At 32.4% G+C, this 16,242-nt stretch overlaps 2 protein-coding genes and 1 non-coding gene across 3 annotated transcripts; 1 reads left to right on the forward strand and 2 right to left on the reverse strand.

Annotated features, from left to right (window-relative positions):
* Nucleotides 1-639: 639 nt before the first annotated feature.
* LOC132039896 (V-type proton ATPase 16 kDa proteolipid subunit) lies at nucleotides 640-4,479 on the forward strand. Its single transcript, XM_059430449.1, has 3 exons — nucleotides 640-822; nucleotides 2,727-3,012; nucleotides 4,071-4,479. Exons 1-3 carry the CDS (start codon nucleotides 744-746, stop codon nucleotides 4,201-4,203), a joined length of 498 nt encoding a protein of 165 aa, XP_059286432.1. The 5' UTR covers nucleotides 640-743; the 3' UTR covers nucleotides 4,204-4,479.
* Nucleotides 4,480-5,861: 1,382 nt separating this feature from the next.
* On the reverse strand, nucleotides 5,862-5,934 carry TRNAE-CUC (transfer RNA glutamic acid (anticodon CUC)). The gene has a single exon. It is a non-coding gene; the product is annotated as a tRNA-Glu (tRNA).
* Nucleotides 5,935-12,193: 6,259 nt separating this feature from the next.
* Nucleotides 12,194-15,243, reverse strand: LOC132040525 (B-box zinc finger protein 20-like). Its single transcript, XM_059431181.1, has 3 exons — nucleotides 14,857-15,243; nucleotides 13,284-13,748; nucleotides 12,194-12,767 (listed from the first exon to the last, which is right to left on the reverse strand). Exons 1-3 carry the CDS (start codon nucleotides 15,040-15,042, stop codon nucleotides 12,462-12,464), a joined length of 957 nt encoding a protein of 318 aa, XP_059287164.1. The 5' UTR covers nucleotides 15,043-15,243; the 3' UTR covers nucleotides 12,194-12,461.
* Nucleotides 15,244-16,242: the final 999 nt, after the last annotated feature.

The raw sequence follows: 16,242 nt of genomic DNA on the forward strand, positions 1-16,242 counted from the left end.
TGCGACTTTTGTTATTTAGACTCATCGTGTTTATGAAGCATTGGGAAGAAAGCAATTTAAAATGGAAAATGATAAACTAACAAACATCTCCACCAAACCTTTTTAAATTTCAATTGCCATTTTCTTCCCTTTAATTTGTTAATAAAATGCTAGTTTATTAATATTAATTCATATGGTGTAAAATCAAACTAAACTTTTAAGGGGAAAAAATTATTTTACCTTTAGCAAATTTTTATTTTATTTTACCTTAAACTTAAATGAGGTACATTTTTCTTTCTAATTATTTGAATTTATATAATATTTTAAATATGTATGTATCTATCAATTTGGTTCGGTTTTGGTTTGGGTTTTTTTGGTTTAACACCAAACCAAACCATATGTTATCGTTTTTTTAAAATTTAAAACCAAATCAAGTTAAACCAAGCCGATTTTCAGTTTATTAAGTCGATTTGATATTTACTTCGGATCGATTTTTAACCCACACCAACACTCTGAATCGGAGAGAGTATATATTAAGTACCAAATGCAACTGCAGCCCATAAATGAAGGACCATTTTGATCAATTTCTGTTTTGTTTTTACTCTGATCCTATGTGTAGTTGACACTTGACAAATTCACAACTCTGATATTTTAAGACAAGAATTGAGTTCATCCACAAGTGAAAGGCCACAATAAGACGTGGAGAAGTATCTCAGATCCAATCAAATAACACTCTCTTCTCTTTAGAGATCTAACCCGAAAATATGTCTTCTACTTTTAGCGGTGATGAAACGGCTCCCTTTTTCGGCTTCCTCGGCGCTGCTGCGGCCTTAGTCTTCTCCTGTAAGTATAATGTTTTTGGCTATGTTTTGTTGGAAAGCTTATTTTGTATCAACTATATCTTATTAAGTTCCGTACTTTAGCTTATTATTAGAATCTAGCATTGGCTAATATATCTGAATGTCTTTGATTAAGTTTTTTTTTTTTTTTTTTTTTTATAGAATGATCAAGAATTTAAGTATAGTGTTTTTGACGATGTTTTGTTGGAAACCTTATTTTGTAATTTTTTTTTTTATTTTAATAGAGCTCCAGGCATTCTGTTAAAAAAGGTTAATTGTAGTGGTCAACTGTCTTCTATTAAGTATCGTGCTTTAGATTATTATTAGAATCGGTCATTGCCTAATATATATGAATGTCTTTAATTGTTTTGATTAGTTTTTTTTTTTTTTTTTTTTTTTTTTTTGTTTGTTTGTATAGAATGATCTAGATTTTTAGTATAGTGTTTTCGGTGATGTTTTGTTGGAAAACTTATTTTGTAAATCTTTAATTGCTTTGATTAGGTTTTTTTTTTTTGTATAGAAGGATCTGGATTTTTAGTATAATGATTTCGGCGATGTTTTGTTGGAAAGCTTATTTTGCAAATCTTTTTTTTAGCTCCAGGTATTTCTGTTCAAAAAGTTCATTGTAGTGGTCAACTGTGTTTTATTGAGTATCGTAGTTTAGCTTATTATTAGAATCGAGCATTGCCTAATATAACTGAATGTTTTTCTTTTAAATTTTGGCAGAGTGATCTAGAATTTAAAATCACCTTATTTTCAATTAAGTATAATGATTTGGGCGATCGTTGTGTTGAAAGGTTATCTTGTGAATCTGTTTTTTATTTTTATTTTTTAGCTCCATGCGTCTCTGTTAAAAAAGTTCATGGTAGTGGTGGTCAACGGTCTCTTACACTCTGTTTGGATGGTTGTTAAATATTATTATATTGTAATGTGTTGTATTGTATCGTACTATGTTGTTTTGATTAATACATTGTTTGGATAGATTGTATATTATATAATGTTTTTGGCGATCCTTGTGTTGGAAAGTTTATCTTGTAAATCATCCTTTTTAGCTACACACATTTATGTTCAAAATTTTCATAGTAGTAGTCAATTGTCTTTGATTAAGTTCCGTACTTTAGCTTATTGATAGAATCAAGCATTGCCTGATATATCTGAATGTCTTTAATTGTTTTGATTAGTTTTTGTGTTATGCACATACTGATTGTATGCTGGATCTGAGTTTAACATATGAACCTTTCTTATATATACCTCTCTTAACAATTTTGATGATTTGTATATATACTACGTGTAACGCACTGTAATTCGTCAACATATATCTCTAAGAGGCTGATCTAGAATGTGAAACCAGTTGATATATAAGGCTCTGCAAAAAGATACTCCATTTTAGCTAGTGGTTCAGGGCCCGTTTGGGTTAGCTGATTAAAATCAGCTGATAAGATGAACACATTTAGGTGTTAAAGCTGATTTTATAAATAAGTAATTACGTGTTTGGCAGTAGTGTTGAATCCGATAATAGACGGTTAGTGTGTTTTTAAAAAGATGTTTGATAAACGCTTTTTGTTAAAGACTGAAATGCCGTTAAAGCTATTTGTAAAAAATATAAATTTATACTTTTACTTAAAAAGGATGAATGATGGAAACAGAATAGAGAGATAAATAAAAGTTACTCGTATATTTTTTGAGGAGTATTTTGGAGATTATAATAGCTATTAGGGCTACGTAAAAGGCTTGGTCAAACCAAAAATGCTTCTAAGCTGAAAAATCGAGGGGACCAACTTATAACTTTTGCTAGTTTGACTTTTTGTGTTTGCAAACACGTAAATAAGTCTAGTCTAACTGCTTCTAGCCAAACACCCTCTTATTTTCCAATGCTAATTATGTTTGCTTATCTTCAAATTTTGCTAGGTATGGGAGCAGCTTATGGTACAGCAAAGAGTGGAGTAGGGGTGGCATCAATGGGTGTGATGAGGCCGGAGTTGGTGATGAAGTCAATTGTGCCAGTTGTTATGGCTGGAGTTTTGGGTATTTATGGATTGATTATAGCTGTGATTATTAGTACAGGGATTAACCCCAAAACCAAGTCTTACTATCTTTTTGATGGATATGCTCACCTTTCCTCTGGTCTTGCTTGTGGTCTTGCTGGTCTTTCTGCTGGTATGGCCATTGGAATCGTTGGTGACGCTGGTGTTAGGTAAACTTCTTCTGCCAATTTTTTCACTTTGGTGTTCAAAGTATTACTGTGAATTTGGATGATCTATAATATAAGTCATTGCCATTTGGTTTCCTTTTGTATTTTCAGTTGCAGTAGATCTTTCTAGGTTGATGATTCTTTTCCTTGTTTCTACTCATATTGTGCTAAACTTATGTCTTTGTCTTTCTAAAGTTACTCATTGTTAGTTGTATGATTAGCTAAGCTATATTAGGATATTTTAGATTGCAGTCTGTTTTCTTCCCACTTTAAATAATATATGAACAATTATGCTTCAATCACAAATTAGTTGGGTTGACTATATAAATGATGTATGCATGTTTCATTTATTTTGACTCGTCATGTTCCAGCACTCATTAATTAGAGAATTAGAATTATAGATGTACACTTCATTGACTAACCAAAGTAAAAGACTTTGACAACACTGGACCTAATGTAAGTCTATCAACGTTGAATAGACCTTAACCCCTTTTGAAGCATAGCAACCTTTTCCATGCCAGTTGAACTTATCTTTTGCACGAACTGTATCAATGTTTCAAGCATAAGAAGTGAATTGGTCTTCCAGTAAAGACAATTAATTAACGATTGACTAAGGTAGCAATGGTATGAACAGGGTTTCACAATCCCATGTAACTAACATTGCCATCACCATCACCATCACCATGTTTGTGTATGCAATAATTGCTGTTGTGACCAACCTGATGAAGAGTTGGTCTATTATAGCCCTCTATCTAGTTGTGCTGTCTTGATACTCCTTAGTGAGCTAAGATTACTAGATTTTCCCTTCTTTTCCTACTTCATTGACCTATATAATGTGGTTGTACAGCTAACCTGTACGCATGTTGATGTTCTTGCTTTAGTATCACGCTTGTTGACTTGGTCATTTAAAAAGATACGTCCATGAGTCTTATTGTGCATGCGTGTTGTAGGCATTGATGGTCAACTAATGTATAGTTGGTGTAATATTAACCGTTAGCTGAAAAGGGAGCTTTCCTTGTAAGGAAACTAGCTAATTGTTCTTCTCTGTTTTTGTTTCTCAGAGCCAACGCACAACAGCCAAAGCTTTTTGTCGGAATGATTTTGATTCTTATTTTTGCTGAAGCCCTGGCTTTATATGGCCTTATTGTCGGCATCATTCTCTCTTCTCGTGCTGGTCAGTCTAGAGCAGAGTAGAAGAAGAGCACGTTTCGCAACATTACTGTGAATTATTTGTATTCTTCGTGGATGACCTAGTCTGTCTGCTCAATTACATTTCTTTTGTTCTTTGAGTTCCAATATTCTGTACTTGATTGCTTTTGGCTAGAAGATTGGTTCATGTGTGCTGTTCTGCTGTAGATCTCTAAATAAAGATCAGTTAATCTGATGCCCTGATTTTCAAGGACAATGGGCTTTTGTAAACCCAGTATATCATTTTATCTCCACTTCAATTCAATTTTTAATTTACTTCAAGATTTCCCTTCGCTGTTGTATCTTGTTTGCTCTTTCCCCTTCTGCTTCTATTTTAATGTTGCAACTGTTGTCTGTCTTGTTGTATTTGAATGTGCGAGGGCCTTGATTTACATCACAAATTGGGTGTCATTTGTTTGAAGAGTATACTTTGTCGTTCTAGCTTTTGCTTTCCCAGTTAGAGTGTTAGCCCTTTTTTTGAATAATTGTAAGTTCAACAATTAGCACCTTAAAGTTGAACCCATCAAGTTTAAATCTTGAATTCTCTTAGGTGCTACCAACACGTAATCTTGTCTTCCTTATCTTCTGGTTTTGCCATTACCAAATGTAATCTCTTCGACTACACCTACCTCAAAACACTGACCAACAAAGATCAGTTTACTTAATTTTTTGAGCAATAAATCTCATGATCCTGGTCCCAGCAAAGCAGCTATCTGCGCTAATTGCCTTCTGTAGTTTTCATTATCGTGTTTTTTACATTTGTTTACTGGGCCCTTGGAAAATTGTTAGAATTTTGTTGAAGAAATTGCACGGTTTTCCCTTCAAATGAGCTGGTCTTCAATTTTTACCCTTCAAAATCAAACTTATGCCTAGCGGCGCGTAAGTTCTTTAAGGGTGCGAGGCAATATTATGACGCGAAAATATAAACTTACGCCGCACGAAAAAATTGTTTGTTATGAGGGACAAAAGCTAAAAGCATGATCCAAATTTCTTCGCAGCTGAAACGTGTCATCCTGATTTTAATTTAATACAGAGTAATATTAATCAGAAAAAAAAAGTGTAATTTTAATCCACATAAACTTCAAAGGATTCAGAATCAGGAAAATTCAGGATCATGATATATTGATATGATGCTTCAACAACCTATCTTTTTCTTTTGTGGCTTGTTTTCATTTTCACCTTCAATTCTACATAAGCTTTTGCTTCTCATGTGTTTCATGCCTGAAAAAGTCAATGTGATCTTTGAAGTTAAGATAGAAAATGGTTTAAATGCTCCAGTTAGAAATTATGAAAAATGCTATTGGCCATTGGGATATCTGAACATGGATATTAAACTTATGGCCTACTTTGCCTATTTCTTGTTGGGGATGGGGGAATGAAGACTTTTTAGATGAATACTTTTATGAAAGATAGAAGGAGCAACTCCAAAGAGACATCTAATGACTTGATCGAATTTAAAATAAGTGATTATTAAGTAACAAATAAAATTCATGTTTCACTAGAATTTATAATCTTTTGCGTTATATATAACTTAAATCAATATCAGATAGAAAAAAAAACAAAAGAACTCCTTTTCGGAAAATAGATGAAAGAAAATAAGTAAGAAATTTGAAAAAAAACATTTTCCTTCATAAGGAACACACACCCGAAGAAGAAAAAGAAAATTCCGTTGCCGGGACTTAAACCCGGGTCTCTCGGGTGAGAGCCGAGTATCCTGACCAACTAGACTACAACGGATTTGTTATGTGAATGTTTGTTGTTTATATATCATCGTAATATTTTTGTTTATTTTGTTAATGGGGCCCCCATTGTCATACATATGTTGTCACACGGTCTTCATCTTTCTGCTATTGACTTTCTTCTTTATTTAGGATATCATATAATTAAATAAATTAAAATAACAAAATATTCTTAGGGTTGAAGTATATTTGAACTTCTAAAAGGAGATTATTGATGAGAAATATATGTACTTCTACAAAAAGACAGAGAGAGGTATCTTTAATACTTCTACATAAAGACAGAGAGAGGTATCTTTTTCACTGAGTGTGAGGCCCTACTTGACAAACAAGAGGGATAAAGACAGGGAAATAATAAAGGCTATGAAGAAATTAAGTTGAGATGGTCCTAGCACCCCTACTTGTTATACTCCCTCCGTTCACTTCTACTTGTTCACAATTCTTAAAATAGATTTTCATTTTTACTTGTTGTTTTTCACATATCAAGATAAAACAAATTCTTTTTTCCTGTTTAACCCTTAACATTAATTACTCATTTCAAATCATTTTTCAAAATCAATATCATTATATACTAGGGGTGGGCATAAACACCGAAAATCGAAAAACCGGACCGAACCGAATTAATTCGGTTTTTCGGTATTTCGGTTCGGTTTTCGGTTTTTTTTAATAAAAATTTCGGTGTTCGGTTCGGTGTTCGGTTCCGGTTCACCGGTTTTTCGGTTAAACCGAATTTAATTTTTTTTTTTTTTTTTTTTTTTTGAAAATTTACTACATGAATACAATTTTTTTTTGGGAAAAAAACATAAGTAGACGATAATATTATAATATTTACATACTCTTAGCAACTAAATGTTATTAAACATTACATGACAAGTTAAATGTTTTATAGTAAATCAAATTGCTGTATATAAGGAAACCCTTCAGACGTGAATAACTCCAATACCTATTTGTTGTTCATTAGATAAACGCTTTTATACAATTTCATACTTCCTCCTTATTCTGCAAGATTTTTTTCTGTTTTTTTCTTACCTTTTCTACTTCCTCCTTATTCTCAACTTCTTTCATTGTTCCATAAAAAATAAAATCTCGGATTTAACATTACGGGATATTGAATACAAGTATACTAATAATTTTAGTGTTGATTTTTATTATATATAGTATAATAAAAATGTTATACATAGAATAATATTCATATAATTTATTTCACCTATTATAATAAATTAGATATAACTCACATAATTTGATTATACACTATATAAAATTTTATATACGTCGTATGATTTTATTATACGTTATATAATACATTATATTTTGTATATAGAAGATATTATCTTGTATGTGTGGATGATCACTATGGTTGATTCTAAAGTCATCAAACCTTCAAACATTTAGTCTAGCGTAAACCTCCGTAACTCGAAGCAATCAAGAAGGAAAAATGAAAATAAATGGAGAGATGTGTAATTGCTAAAAAAAACCGAATTAAAAAACCGAAACCGAACCGAACCGAACTTCAAAAAACCGAACCGAACCGAACTAATTCGGTGCGGTGTTCGGTGTCCACTTTCAAAAAATCGAAACCGAAAAACCGAACCGAACTTTGAAAAAATCGAATCGAAAAACCGAACGCCCACCCCTTAATATATACCAATTAATATGGGCATTATGATAAAATACATACTTCATTTATTATTTCTTAAACAACGTAAAAAGTTAAAGGCAAAATACATCAAAACCCCTCCGAACTATACCCGAAAAGTCGATATCACACTTAAACTATCCTGACGATCCATTACACACCTAATATATTATTTTTTTACCCCTCATATAATATGACCCGGTTTGAGTGTACACACTCTCTCCCCACACGCGCCACGTCGGACATCGCCACGTCAAAAAATCCTCTAATTTTTAATTTTATATTTTTTTCCTTTCCCCTCCTCCCCCATCCCCCCTCTCCTCCACAATTCCGCCACCCCCAACCCCACCTCCTTCTCCTCCACCTTCTCGCCACCCTCCAAAACCCTTCTTTTTCTTCCTCTCACTGCCACCCTACCCCTCTCTTCTGCCACTTTCACCCCCACCCCCACTTCCCAAATCTTTTTTCTTCTTCATTTCACCATCACCACCACCGCCTTCATTGTTGCCCATTTGAAGTATGCTCGATTATCATCACCGGCACATAGTTTTGCGCCAATGTCACATTAACTACAACGGCCAACAACACAAAAACGAAACCAACAAATATATACTTTGATGCTACACAACCCGATATAATCCTTAGAAATCACTGGAAACAAAATAATAATAATAAAAAAAAAAAAAAAAGGAGAAACATCGTTCCCATCTGTTGACCTCCACTCAATTTTAACCACACAATGACAAGAAAATCTTAAAAGAACCTCCTTTTTCAAATAAATCTAGGGGACCAAAAAAGTGCCATGATTTTTCATTCTCACCGAAAAAAGAAAAAAAAAAGGAAAACAATTACACAAAGCTCACCTGCTTTTCACAAAACAAAGCACAATACTTCACCAAAAACTATAGCTTCTCTTTTCTGCAAAACAATGAAGCTTCCATTTTAACTTCAAGAACTCGATTTGGTCGATGAAGTTGTTTTATTCTGTTTTACATCATTTCAACTTGTATTATAATATCTAGAAGTTTAGAAACAAAACTACAAAAGTAATTAAAATATGTCTAAGAAACTGAATAAAGGAGAAAAAAGGGAATGAAGCTGCAAATCTGAAAAATTAAAGAAAAAAGATGAAGAAGAAAGGAAGGAGATTGACATAGTGACAGAGAGAGAGAATACAAGGAGATTAAATCTGAAACTGTTAAAAGGAGATTAATACACGCGCTTCTTTTTTAATTATTTTTATAATTTATGCCACATAAGCGTGTAGAAATAATAAATTCAGTTTTTTAGATGTTCGTGCGTGTAATGGTCGTCGGGATAGTTTAAGTGTGATATCGACTTTTCGGGTATAGTTCGGGGGGGGTTTTGATGTATTTTGCTTAAAAGTTAAATATGGACAAGTAAAAGTGAACACCGTATAAGATATTTAAAGAAGAGAGAGAAAATGTCCTTTTGTGTACATTTGTCTTTCACTTATCTTTCGATCTACGAAATTTTTTACCGTTATCTTTCATTTTACCTTAACCGACTTTTACTATGAAAAAATTGGTTTGATTTGGCTGTACGATGGAAGCCATGTAAGTGCATATTTGAATTTTATTAATTGTTTAGGAGTATAATAGACCTTTTTCAATTGTTAGGGACATGCTTCAAATTATTGTAGTTGTGGTATATATAAATAAAAAATGTGATAGTTTACGGGTAAATTTGGATTTCTTAGTGTGCATTAGGGGTGTACATGGATCGGGTTAGTTCGGGTTTTTTAAAGACCAAACCAAATCAATTGCATCGGATTTTTAAATCTATAAACCAAACCAAACCAACAAAAGTCGGGTTTTTCAACCTCGGGTTTTCTCGATTTTTTCGGGTTGCTCGGATTTTTCGGGTTTTTTCCGGTAAAGTCTTCATACATAACATATAACTTATACTTCAAATATTTCTTTAGTCCTAGTAAAATACGACGATCTAATTAAGGTATTTATTAAGAAAATAACACAAAACGTGATGAGAGATGACATTGTACTAAAATATTCAACGAAAAAAATTAATGAAATTGCATAAAATAAAATTATCATAATCTAAAAGTACTAAGTCATACTACAATAAATACAACTAATTTATAAGGCATGTAAAAAATGATCATAATCTAAAAGTACTAAGTCATGCTAAAATAAGTACGGCTACTAAGTATTAATTACATGACTAAATATTAAAGAAAAAAATAAAATTAAGTTATGTATTTTCACTTTCTAAACTAATATAAAACTAAAGAATAGATATCAAAATTATTGTCATTCTACTGTTAGATATGAATTTCTTTTGTTAGCATTAGTATTGATTTGATTTTTGTTGAGTTTTATTTGAGTTACTAATATCATTGGGCTATAAAACTTACTAAACCATTCAAAAGTCTAATTCCAAGCTTGAAATAATATGTTAAAAGACAAAAAATTATGAAAAAGTTAAAGAAACATTTATAAATTACATTATAAATAAATATTTTTATGTATAAAATGTGTTTGAAATTTTATAAATGTAATGTCGGGTTGGTTTGATTCGGTTTGACTTTTTTTAGTTAAAACCAAACCAAACCAATAGTGTTCGGGTTTTTTTTTTTAAACCAAACCAAGTCAAACCAAACCACTAATCGGGTTTTTTTCTCGGTTTGGTTCGGATTATCGGTTTGTCGGTTTGCTTTGTACACCCCTAGACTGTGCATAGCTCCACTATGACAAATGTCAGAGCCAAGTTGAACTACCGTTAGAGGGAGGTTCAAATATGTAATGAAATTAATGGAGCAAAACTTTCATGGACCGAAAGGTAAACGAAATATAAATTGAATACTTCGAGGGTAATTGTGAATCTTTTTCCAAAAATATATGTATACCAATTCTTTAATTATCGTTACAAAAAAGTAATAAGTTAAGTGATATTTCATAATCACTAACTTAATAGCGAATCCTTCCCTATTACTCCCGTTTGCTCATTAATTACACTTACTGTTAATTATCTCAATATTAAAGAATGCTCTATATGAAGCTTCTCAGTAAAATTCTAAGTTTGACTAAATCATTTTCAACTTCTGGAAAGTTGTTCTAATTAAATAAACATTCATCAATTTCAGCAGCAAATTCAATTGCTACACATGGTTGATCCATAAATGCGAAAGCACTGAAATACTTGTTAAAATAAGGCCAATTAGTTAGGAGTGAGGAATTAAAAACCAATAAATTGAACTACACTCTGCCAAACCAAATAGCCACCTTCAAACAACCTCTTTTACCTATCATTCAATTATGACATTCTTTAGACCTTTAAATTCCAGATTTTAACCCTAGAATCTTCTTCTTTTATCCTTAAAAGAACAATAGTAGGTTCACTAATTACTCGCTCTGTCCCATATTACTTATCCATTTACAAAATCAAGATAGAATTAATTAAGTTTTTTCCTACTTTGTCCTTAACATTAATTGTTTTTAAAGTAACCAATATTGATTAGAGTGCAATTAATTGGAGAGAGATAAGGGTAATATAGTAAAAATACACTTTTATTTATGAGTTCTTAAAGGGCGCGTAAAGAGGAAAGTAAGCAAGTAATATGGGACGGAGGGAGTAACATATACTATACACATTTTGTCAAAAGAATTTTTTATATGCTCTCAAACCATCCAAGAATTTAATACGTGCACCCAGGGGCGGATTTAGCCCTTAGTTATGGGTTCATGGGAATCAGTGATTTTTTTCATACCTTGTATTTGTAGTACGAAATACATAAAATGTTTATAAATACTAGTTGATAGTGAGTCCAATCATAATTTTATGTTAACTTGAGTTCATTATAGGAACCCATAAACATCAAAACTTGAATCCCCCATGCGTGCACCCACTACTTATGTGTTGGAGGCACCCCGCGGCTTATATGTTGAATCTGCCTGTGTGTGCAGTTGCATTTCCTACGTTAAAGGCGATAATTTGAATAGCATTGAGATTCAAGATTGAGGGTGAAGTTTCTAGTGTCCAAATTTATGAATCAAAGTAAAATAAAATCCAAAAGCTGGGACTAAACTTGTAGTTGCTCAAGCTTCCACTTTTCAGTCCTTATAGAGAAAATTTTGTAGACATACGATTGTCATGAACTAAGTTCGTGGTTCATAATGTTTGCTTTGGATCAATAGATCTCATGGATTTGTCCCTCTGACTATGTTATGATCAAGCCCAAAAGCATGCATACCATTACCATATGAACTTGTGTTATAAGAGTACCTAATAAACTTTTCACTTTTCTCTTTCATTCCAATATGAGATTAGCTTGCTTAAAGTGTCATGTTATGCTCGTTCTTCAGAAATTTGTCAACCTAGAGCTTGTCATGCCTTATATCTGATTGCCCATCTATAATGGGCGTCACAATGACAAAGGTAGACTTGCTAGTCTAGTCTTCTTATATTCCATACCAAAAAGGTAAAAATACCTAATGAATTTCTTTAACTGTCACTTCTTTGATCCAAATCAAACCGTATAATTTTCTCAACATAACAAGAAAATTTTCATGAAAGTAGAAAGAAAGGACATGACCTGAGATTGTCTGTCACAGATTTAATACCTAATCTTAATTTGCCATTAATGGGACTCACAAAAACAGATATTTACAGCAACAAAAAAGATCCTTACACTAGCTAGTACGAGGTACACCAAAAGAGATTTCAAGAACTACAACAAAGCCAATTGTATTGGAGCAAGAAGTACAAGGGCCATAATCATTTTTTTGAGGCTCAAACTGAATCAAGAAAAAAAAAATGCTGATGAACAAGTTAAAAACAAAAAAGATTATTGTAGCCTTGTATATAACCATTCGATAAAATTGGAACGATACATAGCAGATTGTCGGAGTTTTCTACCAAAGAGTTCTTGATCTCTTGAAAGAAGTGGAAGGTGGGCTGATTTGTGGGACAGCAAATGAATTGTCATCTCTATACTTTCTGCTGGACTTGATGTTATTAATTTCTCTTGAGTCCTTTAGTCCAATTTGCCCACCAAAGTTCAAAATTTGAGGAGGAGAAAATTTAGTCTGAATTTGTTGCTTTGACTGTGGAGGAGGGGCTTGAGGGACCCAAAGACCAAAATTTTGTGGGGGGAAAGAACTCAATTGATTCTCAAGATCGGTGTCCCAAAATGACAACATATCCTCATCACCTATATTCTGCCAATGACCACAAAAGAACAGATCAGAACAATTGCATTATAGTTTACACTACGTCGAACAAATAATTCAGTAAATAAAATTGTGATCTCTTTGACAGTTTAAATTTTTAGATGAGATGGCCGCACAACATGACATGGAATCAGAGCAGGCTAGTTCTGGGAGTTTGAGTCTCGTCGTCCCCCATTATTTAAAAGAATTTTCACGTGTTTGCCCCGTGAAAGAGAATCAGACCCCCTCATGCAGGGAATGTTGAAGAGATAATTAAGTAAATAAAAATGTGCTCTCTAGCTTCTTAAGCTTTTAGAAGAGATGGTGACACATCCCAAAGACAATCTCAATTTATGTTACTTAGATTATTCAAAAATGTTGATGGGTGTGTATCGGATCATTCAGTGGTGTATTTTCTGAAGATCTGACATGGATACGACAACATTTTAGGAGAGTTCGAGAAACATAGCAATCAATTGACAAAATTGTGGAGAAAAGACCAAATCAAGGAGCATGAATACAAACCTTGGAGAAACCATTAGGAATGGAACAATCAAGAAAATCTTCAACATGCCAACCAGGCAACATCTCTAAGTACTCTGATATACTACTTGTTAAGCTATTTCCTCCAACATTCATCACTTGCCCATTATTACATCCACCAACTTTCTCTTTAACAACTTGCACTGGTTCCACAGTTGCTGTTGCTGCTGCCTTGTTGCTAGTGATTGTGGAGGAAACAGAAGGAACTACAAGTTTACTTGTGGGGTTCTGAGATTTGAAATTTGAAACAGACGAATCGGCTGAGGAAATTGCTGATGGTGATGGTGAAGGAGAAGAATAGAGAGCAGAGTTTGCTGAGAGTTTAACACCAGTAAGAAGGTATCTGTTGTGTTTCTGAGTGTGTTCATTTGCTTTGTGTATTGGAATATCACACTCTCTACATAGAATAGCCCTGTCTTGTTGACAAAACAAGAAACCCCTCCTTTCCTGTTGCATAAACAGGACAAAACAATATCATCAAGAAGGTGAAAACAAACAAGAACTCATTCAACAAGTTAAGGTGATTAGTATCTAATCATACACACAAAAAATGTCATGATATGAGGAATTCTTTTGTTTTGGGAAATATTATTTCACCTATATACCAAATTTGTCACGATCTAAAATTGAAGGTGGTGTGATCTGTAGTGGCGGAGCTAGGAATTTATACAAGGGTATTAAAAAAAATTCTAGGATGTTACAATTGGGATTTGAGTCTATGAACTAAAGCAAACTAGAAATATTCCTCATGCTAAGGGAATTCAACAATTTGCATATAACTAAAAAGAATCATATAACTAAAAAGAATCATTTTACCCTATTTATGCAGTATAATTTTTGACGAAAGGGATTCAATTGAACCCCTTACTCTCTGCTTAGTTCCACCACTAGTGATCAACATCCAAGCTAGAAAAAACAAGAGTGAGGTCTATAGGGGCATTACCGATAATTTTTAAGGTGCTTTCTCAAGTCTTAACCAAGTTTAAACCAGCCGAACAAACCCTTAATCCTAGTAATTTACCATATTATAATAAAACTCTGCCAATAAACTTTTGTGGAAAAAAGAAGAAGGAAAAGGAACTTTGAGATGTAATTCACAAAAGACCATGTCGATACTTGTACTGTCACTACAAGAAAGTATAGAAATGGTAATAAAAAATTTAATATTTGGCAATTTAGTTTTATTATTGGCAAAAAAAATTTTTGTTGTCAAAGAATTTAATTTTATTATCATAGTATTAATTATTATTGTAAAAAATACTTTTGAAAAAGAAATTATTGCACGTTATTGCAATAACCTCCATTGGAAAAAATCTATCCAACAAAAAAAAAATATTATTGCCAAACGTACTTTTTAACAATAATCAATTTATGACAAAAAATTATTTTTGTTGCCCAATATATTTTTTTCTTGTAGTGTGTTATGAAGTAGCAGGTAACGATTAAATAGTTTAGGTGTGCAGAAGCTGACCTGAATACTGTTATTATAAAGAGAGAAAAAAAAAAAAAAAAAAAAACAAGAACCTTAAGATCAAGTTGTTAAATTCTGTTATACCTGACAAATGTCACATAGAGGGACTTGTTTAGGATTAGGTTGAAGAAGAGAGAAACGTTGATGTTTGCTAGCAAGTTTGTTGACATGATGGACACGATGGTCACAAGATTCACAAAGTGCAGCCTCATCTGCTATACAATAAACCGTGGCTTCATTTTTGTTACATACATCACACTGTATCTTCATTTGAAATTGAAATTATAGCCTCTCTTTTTTATGGATCAAGATTTTACAACTATGAAAATGATAGAGGAAAAATAAGTTGCCAGAATTGAATAATGGAAGGTCTAGAAATGAAGGAGAGTTTTAAGAAAGGAAGATGGAGGAGAGAGAGAGAGAAAAGTGATGGAGGATTATTTTATTATAGTACTAGTACTATAACTAGAAGTAATGAATCTTAAAAGATGCTATGCATTTCTATTTTTATCTTGGAATTTCAGATAACAAGGGGAATATTCCAGTTGATATTTGTGGAAAGCTATACATAGTAAGTGGACGTTTGGACATAAAAAATGTGAAATTGACAAAAAAAAGTAATAAAGGGCAGCCCGGTAAAAGTTAAAAAATTGTATTTGAAAATCAGAGTTTTGTTTGGACATGAATACAAGTATACAACTTGGAAAAATGTTGATTTTTTTTTGTGTGAGTGATTTAGAGTGAAAAATGTGAAAACAAGTATTTGAAGTTTTTCGAATTTCATAATATTGAAAAATTGCAACAACTCTATTTTCAAACATATTTCCGTAATAAAATTCTGGAAAAGGTGAAAATTATCCATGGCCAAACAAGCCCTAAATTAGTATAACTATAATCAATCGTCTGAATACATGTTCAAGTTGAAAGTAAAGACTAATACATGACATGCATGTATTGCCTTGATATAAATATCCGGTACGAATAAGTTTTTACCTTATAGAATCCTTAATAGACTTATTTGTTCCAGGGTTTTGGTAAACTAATTAGTATTTTTTTAGATAGAAAAGGGACATTAAAACTGTAAGTTTGTACCTTAAACATACAATGCAGATTACCACTTTCCTTCTCATAATAGCTAAAGCTAAAAAACAGTCTATGAGTAAATGGTGGAAGTTACACAAGAAAATTCAAAAAATTATTAATAGAATGACACGATTGGATTTAAACAATTGGAATTCAAACCTATGATAAAAAATAAATCTTAATCTCTTTTGTCGTTTCACTAGACGTTTTCATTATGTCATAAGAATTCAGCAATTAATATATAACCAAAAAAATCACTTTTGCTCTATTTACCCTATATAATTTTCCAACGCCCTTTTCCCCACTTGACTCCGCCACTATCTAAAATAATATTCGAATGCACATAAGATCTCTTTACAGTATAAAATAACTATATATATTCTGACG

This window comes from Lycium ferocissimum, chromosome 12 (genome assembly GCF_029784015.1).
Source record: "Lycium ferocissimum isolate CSIRO_LF1 chromosome 12, AGI_CSIRO_Lferr_CH_V1, whole genome shotgun sequence".
NCBI classification, from domain to species: Eukaryota; Viridiplantae; Streptophyta; class Magnoliopsida; order Solanales; family Solanaceae; genus Lycium; species Lycium ferocissimum.

Coding starts and splice junctions, on each gene's coding strand:
- LOC132040525 (XM_059431181.1), bottom strand. CDS start 15,042: ATGAAGATACAGTGTGATGTATGTAACAAAAATGAAGCCACGGTTTAT. Junction 13,749..14,856: donor CTCTATGTGACATTTGTCAG/GTATAACAGAAT, acceptor TTTATGCAACAG/GAAAGGAGGGGTTTCTTGTT. Junction 12,768..13,283: donor TTCCTAATGGTTTCTCCAAG/GTTTGTATTCAT, acceptor GGTCATTGGCAG/AATATAGGTGATGAGGATAT.
- LOC132039896 (XM_059430449.1), top strand. CDS start 744: ATGTCTTCTACTTTTAGCGGTGATGAAACGGCTCCCTTTTTCGGCTTC. Junction 823..2,726: donor TGCGGCCTTAGTCTTCTCCT/GTAAGTATAATG, acceptor AAATTTTGCTAG/GTATGGGAGCAGCTTATGGT. Junction 3,013..4,070: donor GTTGGTGACGCTGGTGTTAG/GTAAACTTCTTC, acceptor TTTGTTTCTCAG/AGCCAACGCACAACAGCCAA.